Source organism: Acipenser ruthenus, chromosome 1 (genome assembly GCF_902713425.1).
Source record: "Acipenser ruthenus chromosome 1, fAciRut3.2 maternal haplotype, whole genome shotgun sequence".
Taxonomy (NCBI): domain Eukaryota; kingdom Metazoa; phylum Chordata; class Actinopteri; order Acipenseriformes; family Acipenseridae; genus Acipenser; species Acipenser ruthenus.
In genome coordinates this window covers 98,213,312-98,231,409 of record NC_081189.1, presented here as the reverse complement: position 1 = coordinate 98,231,409, position 18,098 = coordinate 98,213,312, and the positions used below count along the sequence as shown (strand labels likewise).

Genomic DNA, 18,098 nt, shown 5'->3' with positions numbered 1-18,098 from the left:
TTGTCAGTAGTTTATAGAATAAAATAAAAATGTTCATTTTACCCAAACACATACCTATAAATAGTAAAACCAGAGAAACTGATAATTTTGCAGTGGTCTCTTAATTTTTATCAGAGCTGTATATATATATATATATATATATATATATATATATATATATATATATATATATATATAGTTTTCCAAATGTTTTCTCCTCCATTTGTCACAGACATAACCTTAACAAATAAATACAAAAAACAAAGGTTACTCTAATGTACAGTATTGTCCCATTCCCTATAAATCAATGAAACCCTGGAAAGAAATTATGTATCTGTGACCATGCCTTTTGTTTTTTGGCAGAACAGAAAACAAATGCAATCTAGACAGTAAGTAAATTATAATAGAACTCCTCAAAGTAAGTAAATTATAATCAATAGAACTCGGAGGAGGAGTAGCGGACTTGCATATTATCATAATTTCTTCTATTTAAAATTCAATGAAAAGGTCACTTCCATTGACCTTTACATTGCAGCCCTAAGCAATTATCTGCAGATACTAGAGCCGATGCAGGGATCATATCACTGTGTTACTACCGTGCAGAACATCAGAAAATCAGATGGGAAGCAGCTTTCTAACCTCTAATTCGTACCTGCTTCTATAATGTATGCTGTAATACAAAGAGCATACATTAATATGTAATATACCTGCTAGTTTCAAGCCTGTTGCAACTAAAGCTATAATTTAGAAAAAAAAAAAAAAGTTGTCTTCAGGCTAGATTAAATGAGCTTTAACATTTTTTTTTCTCCCACAATTTTAATAAGGACAACCACTTAATTGTTTCCTTTTAATTGTAATACCACTTGTTTTAATGAGAGAAAATCAAATAGTAAAACTATGTACGTCACTTCATTTACATGTTTCCTCAAACATGTTCTTACACCATGCATTTTATACAGTTTAAACCTGTTACCATCTTTAATTTTATTGCACACAGAAAAGATGAGTAGGGAGATCCAGACATATAAACGTAATTTAAAAAACATCTCTCCTTTTACATAACCATAACAACTTCATGAATACACACCAAAAACATCTTTATTTGAATAAAAAGAAGTGCATTCTTTTTTTTCATATATCTTATGTATGCTCTGGTTCCTTTTAACATGTAGCACTTGCTTAGAGGACTGTTGAGAACCAAGTTAAACGCTTCAATCTAATTCAGTGTAACACCCTACTGAAGGAGTACGCTTTTTAAGTGCTAAAGCATGTACAGGCTCTTGTGAAATAAAACAGAGTGGCTCCTTTCACTAGAAGCAAGCCTTCTCTTGTGTAACAGCACTGCCAATAATGAGACAACTTGTACTTCATTGAAATACGTTTGGTTTCTTTGAGCACTGTTAAACTAACCAACAAACAGATACAGTAACTGAATACATGAGTCCTGCTTCTTCTACGAGTCCCGATAGCAGTATCAATCGGAACAAATATTCAACCGTAGTAGATAGCCAGGTAATGGCACCGACTCATAGGGTTTAGAATAGCTTGCAAACCCGTTTTGAAAGGGACTTTAGACCTGTGTGTTAAACGCACTGCAGCAAAGAAGGAACAAATAATTCATGCTTTACCCTTCCAGAGGTTTAATTGGGTTGCTTGGTAACGGAGATTAATGAAAAAATATGCATTATTTATTATAACTAAATGTTTTTTTTTAATTATACAGTACGTATCTGACAATGTGTGTGCCCTCAACAAATAAAAAGACAATGTTACGTGATCTATAAAGTCCACCTATTATGCTGTATGAAGTGTTATTTCTTTTTTTTTAATAGCAAGCCATTTGTTAAACAGCTGGGGCTAATATCGGGCAGGTAATGCATTGCTAAACTTCGTCTTCCTCTGGGGGATTAATTTTTATGACCCGGTTGTATAAAAGGCCAGAGGTTTACTTTGCAACAAATCTAATCCATGTTTCATGTGATGAACAGAGCTGTGCTCATGAATTCCTGTCATGATTTCACGATGCACTGCGCGAGCCCCAAGAGAATAGACTCAGATGTGCCACTGTAGGATTATTAAAAATAAAAAAAAAAGTAATTGTCTTAACTTGACTTGGTTGTATTTACAAGCACAGATTGGTGTACTAGTGCATTCATTAACAAGGATGATCTATGCTTGACTAACTGAGCATGAAGATATATAAAATAAACTGGCTGTTTTTTAAGCCCTGAAAACAATTTATACAACAGATTCTGAATACAAATACCATACACTTGCCGATAGTCTTGAAGTAGCTTTATTCTGAACTAAATAGCACTGACATACAGTAACTGCTTTGTTCACTTGCAGTTGGTTGATGTATCAGCCTCCCTGGCTCAGCAAACCATTTCTTAACCATTTAAGCCAAATAAAAACAAAAGACAAAACAATTTCATAAAAGAATTCCAATGATCTGACCTGACTTATTGGGCGCAGCATCCAAATGAATTGATCAGAGTCTGTGCTATAATGTACTGTGTGCACACGGCATATAAATACTCAAAGATGAAGTGTTTCGGAATGTGGATATGATGACATATTCATGACATGACACCTATTGCCCTAGTCCTTTAGAAATACCGGTATCTTAACTGCCTTGTTTTTTCCTTGCGCTTTTTTGTAGGGACTTTGCATATGTAGCAAGAGACAAAGACACCCGGATCTTAAAATGTCATGTGTTCCGATGTGACACCCCAGCGAAAGCCATTGCAACCAGTCTTCACGAAATCTGTTCCAAGGTGAGTTACGCCAATATGTTATTACTGGTGCTTTAATTACAGATACTGATCCCCATTCTACAGCTATGGCCAAACGGTTTGCATCACCCTACAGAATTAACTCATTTTGCTTCATAAAGTCAAATGAAACGTTACGTTAACATATTGGATTACGTATCGATGTTAAATAAAATATCTAAATTATGTTCATATAACTACTTTTATTTTTTATTTTTTTTTATTTTTTTTTTTAATTGTCTCAATCCTAAAATTCTAGTTGATGCAAAACTTTTGGCCATAGCTGTAGTCCTTTCTGCATGGTACTCTACATACAGTGCACCTCTTCTGTCTGTGTCATATTGCACAATTCAGGAGTCCACAAATGAGTGTTGTCTTCTGTCATGGACAGCAACACAATTAATTTATTGCTTGTAGACGTTAGTTCAGACTGCAGCCTGTAGCCACAGTTGGTAGCGTCCCTTGGAGTATTGTATTATATTATATATCTAGTTTTTTCCACCATGCCAACTGACCGTGACCTTTTTAAAATTTTTGACTGAGATGTCTGTGTACGTGGGAGTTGGTTCTTCCACTGAACTGCTTCCAGTGCAAAACAATATAAAAAGACACATTATTCTGCTTCAGTCCACCTGAAGTACATTTTTTGTGTATGATGTATATAGTACTAGACTTGTGAATTGTTTTTAGCTTAACTGTATATTTTGAATAGCTTTTAGAACTGCATTTGAGACCAGAAAGTATTTTTTATTTTTTTTTATTGTTCACATAACGATTTTATATGGCTGCAACCTCTATATTTGTACCATGTCTGTGTGTGTTTTCAGGGGCACACATGATTGCCTATAGGCTGACACACCTGACATATGCTGCCTTTTGTATGCACATGGAAACTCCTTGTTTCGTGTATGCACATGGAAAAACTTGTTTCGTGATGAGAGGCTGAATGGAACTAAATACTGGACGTGCAACACTAGCATAGACAGTAATATCTCAAGAGAAAAAACTTGAAGGATTACATATTAAAAGAATTAACTGAAGAAGCATCAACTTTCTCTTCCTTAGCCCACCCATAACTTAAAAACACTCAATCACAAACTCAAAAACTATAAGAAACCTGTTTCCTCCTGGCTTTCCTGGTGATCCGCCCCTCGTCTCTCAGCGCCATCTTGCTTTATAGCGATCTCAAATTATGCAGTGTTGAAAACGCTTTAACATCAATTGTGGCTAAAACGCGCACACACTGCTACAGTTAACCCGTCAGCCTGCCCCTGGTTGTTCTGCCATTCAGATTTCATTTTGTCACATACCCGGTTGTCCGAGTCAGACTTGAGTCCTCTGTACAAGTATCCTGCTCACTGTGCCCTTGAAACAGTCACAGGCTCATTTACTCACCCACAACATGGCCTCACAAAATACATGAACACGTTTATATCCAGTGAATTGGAGCATGTTAAATAGTCATATGCTTGTGTTTGTTTTTTTTGTTATTTTTCTCCCTAGATCATGGCAGAGCGTAAGAACGCCAAAGCCGTAGCTGGCAGCTCTCTTCAGGAGAGAGTCAGTGTGGGTCTGGATGTTCCCCTGCAAGGTAGGTGAAGACTTTCTGTTGCATAGCTATGGACAGATAGAATAGCAGTGATTTAAATAACATAGCTCCAGTTTGAACTTTTTCAATTAATTTTGCTTCTCATAACATCAAGAAGCCTATTTTGACAATAATAAACACTTGAAATACATCTATGGTTTGGTTTATTTTGGTAGTTTTGTGAGGGCACTTTAGTGAATAACCCTATATATTGAAAGGGTCAGTCTCCTCTTAAAATTTCAAAAAATATGGGAAATTTGGTGGTTGGAAAGGGAAAATATATTTATTTTCTATGTAAACAGTTAGTTTACATAGAAAAGTTAGTTAGTTTACATTTCCCAGTAGTATTTGTATGTTCCTTCCCTCTTGAAACCTGCCACTAACATCTCTCTGAGATCTTCTTACTGTGTCTGAGAATACAAATACCATATTGGTATGTGCAGTCTTTTATAGCACTGGAAGCAAAATTGAAATAAGGGAATATTCTTTTTTCAAATGTGTTTAATAGTAAACAGAAGGGTATGTGTAAAAAGCAGTTATTTTGTAGATGCCACAGTTGTACATAAAAGTGGATTAAAATGGCATCAGCACTTAAGTACTTGGCACTGAACAATACTATGCCTCTATACTGTAATCAACATTGTCATTGCAAATAGTTATAGTCTGTCATTGCAATTTTACTGTACACTGCATTCAACTGTCAACCGTTTGTTTCATGTCCTGGTTTCATAGACTAAAGCCACGTAGTCAGTGAGCACTGATTGGCAGTAAATTGAGAGCTGATACGTTGTGTTTTGGCAGATTTCCCTACACCAAAGACAGAGCTGGTGCAGAAGTTCCATGTGCTCTACCTGGGAATGTTACCTGTGGCCAAACCTATTGGTAAGGGGATGTTATCTAGATTCCTTCTCTCAATAGCAGGGCATTGTGAAGATAATTTTATTTGTTTTTTAGTCCCAGTCCTTTGTGGTATGGAGTATTGTTGCTTCAATAGTCATACAGAAGTTAATGGGATACGGGAAGGCCGGGGGGGTAAAAATGTTAACAAAAGTTAAACTAAAATGCTGGAAATAAAAATGGAGATATATATTACACAGTGCACTCCGTTTATAAGAATCACATCCGTCCTGGATGATTTGATTCTTATAAGCAGTTCATTCTTAAAAGCAGGCCGATATGATTACAATTAGCAAAAGTGTGCCTCCGCACATCAGCAGTTTAAATACAGTATACCAATATCAAAGATGCTGAATCACCTAGGACAACACATCAAAACAATCAAAACAAGTCCTCATGTGTAAGCAGCTTGTTATATGATCACGATTATGTTTACTCAAGGCTGCAGAATCCTTTTTTTTTCACTACAGTATACTTGAGAAGCGATTGTCTCGTGAGGGTGCCTAGTTTAACTGCTGTGCGGTGTTAATTGTAATGGCCTTTGAATTAAAATGACTTTACAGTACAGTATTTTACTGTCAGGACTACCACTGTATTTAAGTGTGTGTGGCTTATTTTCAGTTGCGATGCAAATCTCACAGTTTTTCACCAAGCAGAGACACAAAGCTCTGCAATACCCACCCCCCCACCGTGCCGCTACACAATCCCCCTCCCTCTACATGCATATCAAACAGTAACACAGCTGTACTCGGTATGTATTCAATGAATGTGTATTCACTTTATTAAAACAAATTTTCACTAACAGGGAACCAAAAAATACCTGATTTTTCCTGCCATGTCTACTCACATGTAAACTGCACGACTTGCTTCTTTCTACTGGGAGTCGTTGCGGACTGAAGATTATACTGTATACACTATGTACGTGCATAATCACAAGAGATGTGATCAAATTCAAAAACAACTTTACTGGATGTACACGTCATTGCACTTGATCAAGTACCGTATTACTTGCAGTCAGTCTGAAAATAAGAAAGCAAGTTAGAAAGACATCGCAAATGTTTTCTTGCCTAAGTGAGGCATATACTGTTAATCGAAGGACAATCGGAGACATTCTAATGGATAAAAACAAATGGCTTACCTTGATGGAACAGGTTGATTTGTTTAACCTGAAAAAGGCTTGACGCAGTCTAAAATAAGTGACTTTTATAAACCACAGTACATGTTTAAAAAAAAAAAAAAGTACGGTAAGAGGTTTGTTTGTTTACGTGCAAGTTTTGCACAAATGAAGGCTGACTTAAACTAAAGCATCAGTTTTGTAAACAGCAGAATAGTTTTTTTTTTTTTTTTATGTTTGCATGTACATTACATATTCAACGTTTTTTTTTTTTTAACGCTTAAAGAATGCTGTTGAGCTTAAATTGCTTTGTGAAATAAATAGATGACATCATTCAATGGGGGATAGTATTCAGCAGGCTTACAGTCGTGCCACAAACAGTAACATTCAAATGACCAGTGCAGTTAAAAAAATGAAAAATCGTTTTTTTTGTTTTTATGGAATTGTTGTTTGGGTGATTTTACACTAAATGAGTGTTTGTTTATTTATTTATTTCTTTCTTTTAACTATAAACTGTTCCTCAAAAGTTACTGTAATTGTATAACTAAAAAATAAAATGTTTGCATTTATTGCAAACATAGAAGTGTGTGTGTGTGTTTTATTATTATTATTATTATTATTATTATTATTATTATTATTATTATTATTATTATTATTATTATTATTATTAATAATTTATTTATTTATTTATTTAGTTGACCCTCACTATAACGCCACCCTCGCTTATATATATATATATGAAAAATATATATGAAATGAGTAGCTAATATGCCACGTTTATTAAACTGTAAATCATGAAAGGAAAGGTCTTGGTTGTTTGAACGTAAACTCCACTTGATCCTAGACATAAAACATTGTGCAATGAGCCGACCAGAGGCCTCCTGGAATTTAAGAGGGAGTAGAGGAAACAATGGCAAGTTCTTCATTTTAATTTAATTTTATTTAATTTAGGATTATAATCGTTAATGAAAACTGACGTGGACAAAAACGTGAAATAAATGACTTAACAGTAATGAAAAGTAAAACGAAATTTAGATAATAATAATAATAATAATAATAATAATAATAATAATAATAATAATAATCTGCCCAAATAACAATGTTTTTTGTTTTTTTTTCTGAATTCCATTGGGGGAATACTGACACTGTACTAAAGGCTTCAGAACGGGCTGCAGAAACGCTGCCTGGCCAATGGGAGTTGAGACAGCTGTGATTCTGGCCAATGGGAGTATAGAGGAGGCGGAGACAGCCTTCCTTGTGTGTTGTGGCCAGAGAGGAATCAGTAAGCGAGCAGAAACTCGCTGCTATGACTGTAATTTTACTAAAGTTACTAGTTTTTGTATTCATTGTGTGTGTATATATATATATATATATATATATATATATATATATATATATATATATAATGTTATGGAACGATGCCGAAATCGGGCAGTTGCCGTAATGCCCGGGCAGTTCGAAGTGCCCAGCTGCGGCAGGCAGATGCTGAATTAGCATCGAATTTTATGTCATTTGGCATCGCTCGGGCAGTTCGTCACCGCCCACAGCCACCCGGGCTGATGGCGAAGAAAGATTTTTAACCGATACAGTATACCATTTGCGAGGGAGGATAGGCTAGAAGAATCTTGACATGTATCTGACTTAACTTTTTTTGTGGAAAGAATGTGTTTCCTGTAAAGCTATTTTATTATAGATGACTAAACATATCATATTTTTACATTTCTAATGAGTGTTATTTTGTATTTGTTCACCTTTCAGTGCGCCCAAATAATGTTATTTGGTTGTATAATCCTTAAACTTTGATTTGGTTACTTTATTTAAAGAAATGTGTCAAGCCTGATGAAAATGACTTATTTAATATTAATTTTATCATTCATTTTAATCTAATAATTTAAATTATTTCTAACCACATTCAAAAACCGCAGTGTAGAATAGTATACAAAATAAACTAATATACCCAACCTTTAAAAATACAAATACTTAGTGATAAAAAGTATAGTAATAATAATATATTGAGTTAGTTAAGTATGGTGCAAGCAAAAATGCTGATGTACTTTTTAAAAATATTTATTTAAATTGTTATTGATTATACATCACAACTTAATGCTGAAAAACTTGAGATTTAGATTTTTCTAAAGAACAAATGTTTGTACTTTTTTTTTTTTCCTTTCTCAGCAATGCAGTAAGGAGATTTGGTTAATTCAGCTAAAATGGATATCCCAGGAACTCTAGTTGACATACTTTGTCTTTAAATTTAAACTAGTGGTTTATTACTTTGTGGGGAATAAATATAATTTGTTTTGAACTGAATCTGTGTCTACAGAATGGAAATTGTAATTATTTTCAAGTCTGTCAAGTAGAGATGAGTTTTTCATTAGTATCACGGTACGTGTCGTATCATGGCTTGTGTATAGTGATACGTATCGTATCGTGACCTTGGTGTATCGTCTCACCCCTAATATATACAGTGCCTTGCAAAAGTATTCAGACCCCTGACCAATTCTCTCATATTACTGAATTACAAATGGTACATTGAAATTTCGTTCTGTTTGATATTTTATTTTAAAACACAGAAACTCAAAATCAATTATTGTAAGGTGAAATTGGTTTTATGTTGGGAAATATTTTTAAGAAAAATAAAAAACTGAAATATCTTGCTTGCATAAGTATTCAACCCCCACACATTAATATTTGGTAGAGCCACCTTTTGCTGCAATAACAGCTTTAAGTCTTTTGGGGTAAGTATGTACCAGCTTTGCACACAGTGTCGGAGTGATTTTGGCCCATTCTTCTTGGCAGATTTGCTCCAGGTTGTTCAGGTTGGTTGGACGACGCTTGTGGACCGCAATTTTCAAATAGTGCCACAGATTCTCAATGGGATTGAGATCAGGACTTTGACTGGGCCACTGTAGGACATTCACCTTTTTGTTCTTGAGCCACTCCAATGTTGCTTTGGCCTTGTGCTTGGGATCATTGTCCTGCTGAAAGGTGAATTTCCTCCTAAGCTTCAGTTTTTTAGCGGACTGAAGCAGGTTCTCTTGCAGTATTTCCCTGTATTTTGCTCCATCCATTCTTCCTTCAATTTTAACAAGATGCCCAGTCCCTGCTGATGAGAAGCATCCCCACAGCATGATGCTGCCACCACCATACTTCACTGTAGGGATGGTCTGTCTTGAGGCATGGGCAGTGTTAGGTTTGCGCCACACATAGCGCTTTGAGTTTTGGCCAAAAAGCTCTATCTTGGTCTCATCTGACCACAAAACCTTTTCCCACATCGCAGCTGGGTCACTCTCATGCTTTCTGGCAAACTCCAGACGTGCTTTCAGATGGTACTTTTTGAGTAACGGCTTCTTTCTTGCCACCCTTCCATACAGGCCAGTGTTATGCAGAGCTCCTGATATGGTTGACTAGTGCACCATTACTCCACTCCCAGCCACTGAACTCTGTAGCTCCTTCAAAGTGATTGTTGGCCTCTCTGTGGCTTCTCTCACAAGTCTCCTTCTTGTTTGAGCACTGAGTTTTGAGGGACAGCCTTTTCTTGGCAGTGCCTGGGTGGTGTGATGCAGCTTCCACTTCCTGATTATTGATCCAACTGTGCTCACTGGGATATCCAAACACTTGGATATTATTTTGTACCCTTTCCCTAATCTATGCATTTGTATTACTTTATCTCTAACTTCTGTAGAATGCTCTTTGGTCTTCATTTTCCTTCAGATTCACAGCCTGACCAATGATCCTTCAACAGTGGGGTTTTTATCCAGAAAATGTGACAGCAACTTTAATGGTTCACAGGTGGAGGCCAATGGTAAGGTAATTGTGTCCTCGTTAGGGCAATTTCTTTCATCGGTGTAAACTGGGAGCTTCCACAGCACAGGGGTTGAATACTTATGCAAGCAAGATATTTCAGTTTTTTATTTTTCTTAAAAATATTTCCCAACATAAAACCAATGTCACCTTACAATAATTGATTTTGAGTTTCAGTGTTTTAAAATAAAATATCAAACAGAACGAAATTTCAATGTACCATTTGTAATTCAGTAATATGAGAGAATTGGTCAGGGGTCTGAATACTTTTGCAAGGCACTGTATATATATATATATATATATATATATATATATATATATATATATATATATATATATATATATATGAATGAATGATTTTAAACAGCTGTATTTAGATACACCACTGTTTAAGGCAACTGAATCAACCCCAAGATTAGTGTAAAACAGAACGGATGATGTGATGTTAACTACCTAACTTGAATTGTGTATGTAGTTGGGGTTTATCTAATAAACTGTCCAAGAACATCCCCATTCAGGGAATGACACTTAGTTCTACCCAGAAGGATCAACACAAGGTAATTAACTGGATCACACTGCCATTCATGTTACTGTGTCCGCTGCCAAGAATATTGGTAGCAATTAAACCTGTCTTTGAAGCTTCCTATTTTGACAGGAGTATACTCAACAGGGCCATTTGCCTAATAGAAAAAAAAATGAAAGACTACTTGAATTTGGAAGCCACAACCTGGGATGCATGTTGTTAGTGTCAGTAAAGTCAATATTATTACTCTTGGTGTTTTCTAAAATGTGTATTTTGTTTTTAATAAAGGGCCTGGGGGCAACAACTCCCAGAAAATGCAATTGCTAACTCTTAACAGTAAGTGTCTCTTCGTGATTTTGAAAAGAAAACTATGGAAGTAAACAATTGCCTCTTTTCCATTTGGGAGAAGGTGGGGGGGCAAGCTACGGTTCAGTTTTTATGGGTTTGCTTTTTTTTGTGCTGGTTTTCCATATAGACTGCAGTAACTGGTCCAGGTTATAAGGAATACAAGCCTTAGGTTACTGAGGAAGTTAAAAAAATGATCAATAAACACGTATTATTTTCTTCTAAACATATTTGAACGCATTTGTTTATTCAGTTATGTCAGAGGGCCATTCCTTTTTCACCTCCTCTGGATTGACATTCAGAACTCATGTCGGACCTGAGACACGTATATGGAAAATGAGCAGTACCAAAAGCAAACTGCTCCAAATGGAAACAAGGCAAAAAAACTACCCAAATCAAAATTATTTACATTCATAAAGCATTCATTCGAGATCTTATTTAATTTAATTTACACTGGCATGTAATTGGATGCCAAATTCTTGACACAAGAAAATATCAGAACGAGCTTGAATGAATGTAGAAAGAAATCACCTACTATGACTTACTGAACAATAATCAATTTTGATGTCAAAACTATTTTGCGAAATATACAGTATGCTTCTTGCAAATAAGTGAAGTGATAAGAGAACGATGTTGGGAATGCAAAAACAGGATACAAGTCTTATTTGGTACATCCCTACACCCTGAGCCAATGCCCTGGACCAATGTTTAGCCAACAGGTTCTAATGCATAACTGAAATTCCAAAATAATTGTTAATTAATTGAAGTCCTATCTCCTGACTTTATTCCTGGTATGAAGAGGTGCTTACTAAGCCAGTAACATTTAGATGTTCAGTGATCTTCAATTGTATCAATGCAGAAAGATGCAGCACGGCTTCCTGCTGTGTGAACACAATGGAAAGTAACATAGTGAAAGAAGACAAGAAGCCAGTCTCAAAATGTATTGTTGATCGGTGTTACTTTTAAATCACAGTGCATTTGAAAAAAACAAACAAACATAAAGCTGTGACAGTGTTTTAATAAGATTTTTTTTGGTTTGTCATCGTCCTGTTAAACTGTTTCGTATGTCATTTGTCTGGTGGTGGTTGTGTATTTTAGAGTAGGTGTCTTTGTGGAGCTGTGGCATCAATGTGAAATCTTCTAATGCTGTGCATTTAAATATAGTAGTACGGCATGACGCTACACTCAGTCTAAAAAAATATATTAAATCTGAATTACATCAAATTGTCTAGAAATATCTAAGACCCCTTAATGACTGTAACGGACATTAAAAAAGCCATTATTCAGTTTTGGTTTGATGAAGTTACGACCTGTATATTTAGAATTCCTTTAATTTTACCTACTTATAAATACTATTTATTTAAGTTGTTATACAACCTGTCCTTTTACGTAATTCATTAAAATATGTTTATTTTATTGCAGTTATTACAAACAATCCTTTACAAAATCAGCAAATAAGTAATATATTCTAGAATTGTAGGTCACTCATTTTCTCAAAGGAAAAATGTGAACATAACTTGTATTCTGTGAAATCATCCCACAGTTGCTGTGGGTTGCCTACATTATGAGTATGTTTCACAATAGAGAAAGACACATTAGCTGGCACCCACTTGTCTAAGTGTATTTTCTCAATCCCTTAGGCATGGATATACTGAATGGTGCCATAGACAGCCTGGTGTCTGCCTCCGGCAAAGAAGACTGGATGCCAGTCATTTTAAATGTGGCTGATGCTACAGTTACAGTGATCAAGGAAAAGGTAAGCCAGAGAATTGGTGCCGTCAGTTTTTTGACTTGTAACATTCAAGATGACAGTGCCTTGACCTTTATTTTAATATAATATATTTGAGTAACCCTAACAACCTATGCCTACATGTTAGAACAGATAAGCACTGTGGAGGTAATGGTTTTCATAGTGAATGTCTCCACGCACAGTAGATTGCATGTAGTTATTGCTACTATATCAAGTGTTTTGCTCTTTCCTTTTATAAGTTCCTACATTTTAAGACAGTGATGTGATTCTTTCTGAGTTTGACCTCAGCCGAATGAGTCACTATGGAATCGCTATTGTGACGTTTGTCTGTACTGTACAGCGTTGTGTTATTTTAATTTGTAATTCCAATGAATGGCAGATATGCCACTTATCATTCATATAATAAAGTATGTTGCTTCTGTTTTGTTTTTGGGGAAGCCTGGTTTGTAGAAAACTCAGATGAGTTCTTGTTCAGCATTCTGATACATGAAAGTAGATGTAAGTTTAGATATCTGCACAACTGCAAACCGTCCAACTTATTCCTTATTAATTCTGCTTACTGATGTTAGTTTTAATTTGCTGTGCTCAAAAAAGATAAATGGACATGGCAGTTGATTTTAACTCAAATCTATCTCAACACAGATTTTCTTTAAAGTGCATTGATGTTTTTGACTTGTTAAACAGTATTATGTCTTTCATAACAGTGGTCTGAAACACCATAATGCATTTTAAGGGTATGAAGTGAGCATAAGCGGGTTGGTGCAATTACTCTGTACACATTCTTTGAAGACTAAATGTGAGCTCATGCCCTGTGGGTGTAATGTTTTATAGATACGGGTCACATGGTTTGGTTGCCTGCCTGCAGAGACTGTCAACTTCTATTATGTAGGGGCTTAAGTAGAAGCTTCACTGTATCATGAAATATAAAACAGTAACTGTACTTTATACCTCTTAAACCAACAGAAGGAAGATGAGGTACTGGTGGAGTGTCGAGTGCGCTTTCTTTCCTTCATGGGAGTCGGAAGAGATATCCACACTTTTGCTTTCATCATGGATTCAGGAAACCAGCATTTTGAGTCCCATGTTTTCTGGTGTGAGCCCAATGCTGGGGATGTGTCTGAGGCTGTACAGGCAGCTTGTATGGTAAGTTAGTTCAGGAACTGCATACATTAGCCACTCTTCCCTACCGAGAGATTGTGTATTAGTGGATCTAATGTATAAATATGTTTCTATCAGCTACTGCAACTATACAAGTAGTGACAAGCAATTCCTTTGAGAGAGACGCAGTAATCACAAGCCAGAGCTAATTATAAGTAGGTCACCATGACCTCAACTTGTGATAACACATGCCCATACTAATATTCATCACACTTGACTGTTAGGAATGAGGATATGCATTTTATTCCTTGGTAGCACACAGTTTGTTCGGAATAGTTTTATTTTAACATTGAGACAAATAGCTCTAAAAGGAAAAATGGGTTTAGTCATTTAATGTCTTTTGTCCTTATGGCTTGGTGTCATGAAGTCTGTATTGAACATTAAAACATCTCTTCAGTGGAAGAACATGTTTAAAAGAGATCAAGACCAGGCAAGGACCAATAACCTGTAAATGGCAAATAGCAAGTATTGATGTTGTCTGTGAATCACAGTAAATCACACAAAGTATTGCTCCTAAAGGTTTCTTCTTGGCATAGTTAAGGGTATTGAATGAGAGAACTGCCGTAGAAACCAATTACGAGGCACTGTAAAGCAAATAAGTCATTTTTGAGTTTTATCTCCTGGGCTGTAATTTGTGCACCACAGTGTATTGTACATCATTTTGATTCAGGATATTGATCAGTTGCTATTAATATTGTTGATCTTCCAGATATATCTTTCTCAATGTAAATATTGTATCATGGCTGAGATTGCATTGGGAGTTGAGATGTTCCAGCCAGCAGGCCTTGCTGCTCCATGGAGCCTGTTTATGAGTTTACAGTGAAAAGCACAGCTCTGTTCAGTGTTTTAGTTCACTAACCCCACACGTGTCCACAGGTTGTTTTTACTGGCCCATTTCCTGCTTGTGAAGTGGCTTGAGACAGGCAATGCTGACTTGTATTCTACAACAATAAATATATAACACTAAATATAGCTGTGAATGGGATGTAAGCTGTTTATGGATATATTGTGCATAAGCATGAACATCAGTGCCTCTCCTTTCCTTTTGAATTGTTGTGGGTTCTTTAATTCTGGGAGCAAAGGTTAAGTAGAGAAATTGGATTGAGAATAGAATCCACATGGCATACTGAGAGGGTAACACAAAGTAGGTGAGCTGGTCCTTGACACAGTACTGATGTGTTCCTAAATCTAGTCAACAGAATCACACAGACACAACTTTTCACACTGCTGAGTTGGGTTCCAACAACAGTTTTAGAAACTGGACTTTCAGCACTGAATGTGGGTGCCATTCTGCCAACTCTGTTCGAACCCTGTAGCTAGGAGGCGCGTTGATTGACGGAGAAGTCAGAATGTTCAATAGGTTTTGTTTTTCTTTCCCTTGCAGTTGCGGTACCAGAAGTGTTTAGTCGCCCGACCTCCTTCACAGAAAGCCCGCTCTGCCAGTCCTCCAACAGACTCTGTGACCAGACGTGTCACAACCAGCGTGAAACGAGGAGTGTTGTCCCTTATTGACACTTTGAAACAGAAGAGACCCGTAGCAGAGCTGCCACAATAGAAATGTAAAGCCCAGCCTGGAAGGATTCGTTGGGACTCAATTGAACAGTACCAGTTTGAGGATTCCGTAACTACACAGGAACACGCTGGTATTCAGCCTTCCTTCCATTTGTCGCCGCCTCTTTGTCTCCAGTGTTCTATCTTATTAAGTGTACAACAAGCATGTTCTAACATTCTAGCCGTCATGATGTGATGTGAAGAGATGCATGAATACTTTCTTTTATTTTTGTTGCTGTCATCACTAAATTAAAGACCAACAGCTGGACTTTTATTTCTCTTTTTTTCTGTGGTGGGATCGAGTTCTTTGGATCGACATACTTCTCCGAATGTTCAGTAATATTGCTTCCATCGGACTAGTTACCCACCTGAAATACAGATATACTTTACCAGAGCACTTTTCTCTGTCACGACACTGGAATAGATAGTAAATATTGCTTGGTGTTATTGTGTCATTGCTGTTCACATGCAGCTCGTCCTGAAGCTTTCCTATCCATGATCTGCATTTAAAAACAAGGTTGTTTTACTTGTTTTTCTTTTTATGTTCTATGCATTATGTTAGGCTCTGAAGATCTTTATGGTTTGAATCGTTTTGTCGGGTATGTGCTGTGGAGTGGAAGTTGTACACTGTTTGAAGATGCTGTTTGACACACATTCCATAGATGTTGTAAATTCACTGCTGGTAGATCTAGTGTCAGTTGACGCCACTTTGCCTAACTTTGTTGCAGTACTTCTTAGGTGATTGTAAAATGTGTTTCTAGTTGTGGGTGGGGAGGGGAGGGGGGGGGGGGGGGGTGCCAAACCTGTGTGCACATTTCTATAAATTGAAAATATTAGCATTAAATGTATATGAAGATAGATAAGCATTTGCAAAGAACCCTGTAGGAGGGGAGGGGTGATGAAATGATAGAAATGCCAGAAATGTATGAATTGTATGTGTATCTTGTCTTTCACTACACTGCGTTAAAATACCATATCAGTTATTATTTTTGTTTTGCCTCCAAGCAGTTTTGCTCCCTTGCTTAACTTTACCAAGGTGACATTGTGGCAAGAATGGCTTCTTATAAGTGATGATCAAAACCTTGTAGTCCGGTAACAAATTAAACTGCAGCGTTCATAGTGTCAGTCACTATCTTATTAATATCAGGACTATCTATATAAACATGTATATATATCCAGCACATATTTGAATTTGTGTAAAGCTTTTAATTCTTTCTGAGCAAATGTCAGCTGCTCTATTGGGCAGGTTCAAGATGCGAACAAAGCACCATTTTTTTTCTTTTATAAAGGAAGTTGAAAGTTTGAGAACATATGAATTTGTTCTGTTTGTAAAACCAGATTTGCATACATACATTGGTTTATAAGCAATTTTTATTTACATTTTTTGGAAAGCCTTGAAACATCTTTGTCAAATACTTTACTCTGCTATGGACAAAGTGTAATGCTTAGATGTCAGGGTTGTAGATTTATTTACTGTGTTTAGCCCAATTAGTTGCACTGAGACTACAGCTACCCAAGCATTATCTATGCAGTCTTTATATGTAGCTGTTCTCAAAGCAGATGTCACTTTGCCTTGCATGTCCCGTGACAATTTAAAAAAATTATGTGAAATATATATTTTTTATTTATTCTTTTTTATGTTGAAGTATACCAGGTTTTTATTATGTTGAGGTATTATGTATACTGTATTCTCTCTCTCTCTCACACACTGTAGCCAGCACTAATTACTCGATTGTAATTATTTGTCAAGATGACAATGCAGATTAATAAAGGATTATTCACACATATCTGAAAGAATGAGCCAAAGCTTTGCTGTATAGCAGGCTGGACAAATAATCCTGTAGCAAAATGGAAACATTTGTTCTCTTCTAGTTGTGAAAATATGCTAAAGATTCCAGTATATTTATCAGATATGTGGCAGTGCAGCTGAATATTGCATTTGATCAATTAAAGCCATGTTGCTTCTGAGGATGGTAATGCTGTCCTTACTGTTTTATAATGTTGTACAGTAAAGAAAAAAAAAACGCATGAAGGGATTTGTACCCCAAGGATATGTGCGTATGTCTGTGTGTGAGTGTGTTGTACAGTTGAGTTGACTAAGCATTCAATGCTTGTTGATACTGTAGTAGTTTTGGTTCTCATTTTAATTTCTGGGCTGAGGGGGTAGGGATTGGGGGGGAGATGCTCTCTGATCTTTAACTTTTAAAGCCGATTGAGAGAAGTAGCTTCCAGCAGGTTATTTTCAGCGTGACTGCTGCTTTTTTGATGGGAGAGCTAGACTGTTCCAATTGTGTAATGCTGAGTCCGAATGAAGGTGGACATGTCTAAATCTGAAACAAATGCGGTATCTGAAGCAGCTCTGGTAAACATGCACATCACAAGAATTTACCCAAGTGCAGTACTTTGTAGTGTTATGGCCTGTTGTGAATACACATCACTTACTTCTGCTGTATTTTTGGTTCTGGCCAACTCTTCTCTAATTCGTCAAAGTCAAAATGCTTGTTAGTTTTATGCAGCTGATTTACAGTAAACAAGTTTGTTTTCTTCTGCTGTTCACTAATTTTACACCATATAAATGTAATCTGTTGTGAGAATAAACTGCATATAAAAATACA

The 18,098-nt window shown here is 36.2% G+C and overlaps 1 protein-coding gene across 7 annotated transcripts in view; it reads left to right on the top strand.

Annotated features, from left to right (window-relative positions):
* The window catches only part of LOC117421176 (amyloid beta precursor protein binding family B member 2-like), a 128,682-nt gene extending 110,584 nt beyond the window's left edge, over positions 1-18,098 (top strand). For 4 of the 7 annotated variants that reach the window (XM_059032641.1, XM_059032642.1, XM_059032644.1 and 1 more), the window contains 8 exons: positions 2,642-2,756; positions 4,257-4,344; positions 5,143-5,223; positions 7,509-7,664; positions 10,968-11,015; positions 12,665-12,780; positions 13,738-13,917; positions 15,317-18,098. In XM_059032641.1, coding sequence (XP_058888624.1) covers positions 2,642-2,756; positions 4,257-4,344; positions 5,143-5,223; positions 7,509-7,664; positions 10,968-11,015; positions 12,665-12,780; positions 13,738-13,917; positions 15,317-15,487 — 955 coding nt within the window. In that variant the 3' untranslated portion in view covers positions 15,488-18,098. The remainder of the gene's footprint in view (positions 1-2,641; positions 2,757-4,256; positions 4,345-5,142; positions 5,224-7,508; positions 7,665-10,967; positions 11,016-12,664; positions 12,781-13,737; positions 13,918-15,316) is intronic. The other 3 variants (XM_059032643.1, XM_059032645.1, XM_034035235.3) reach the window with 3 other exon arrangements.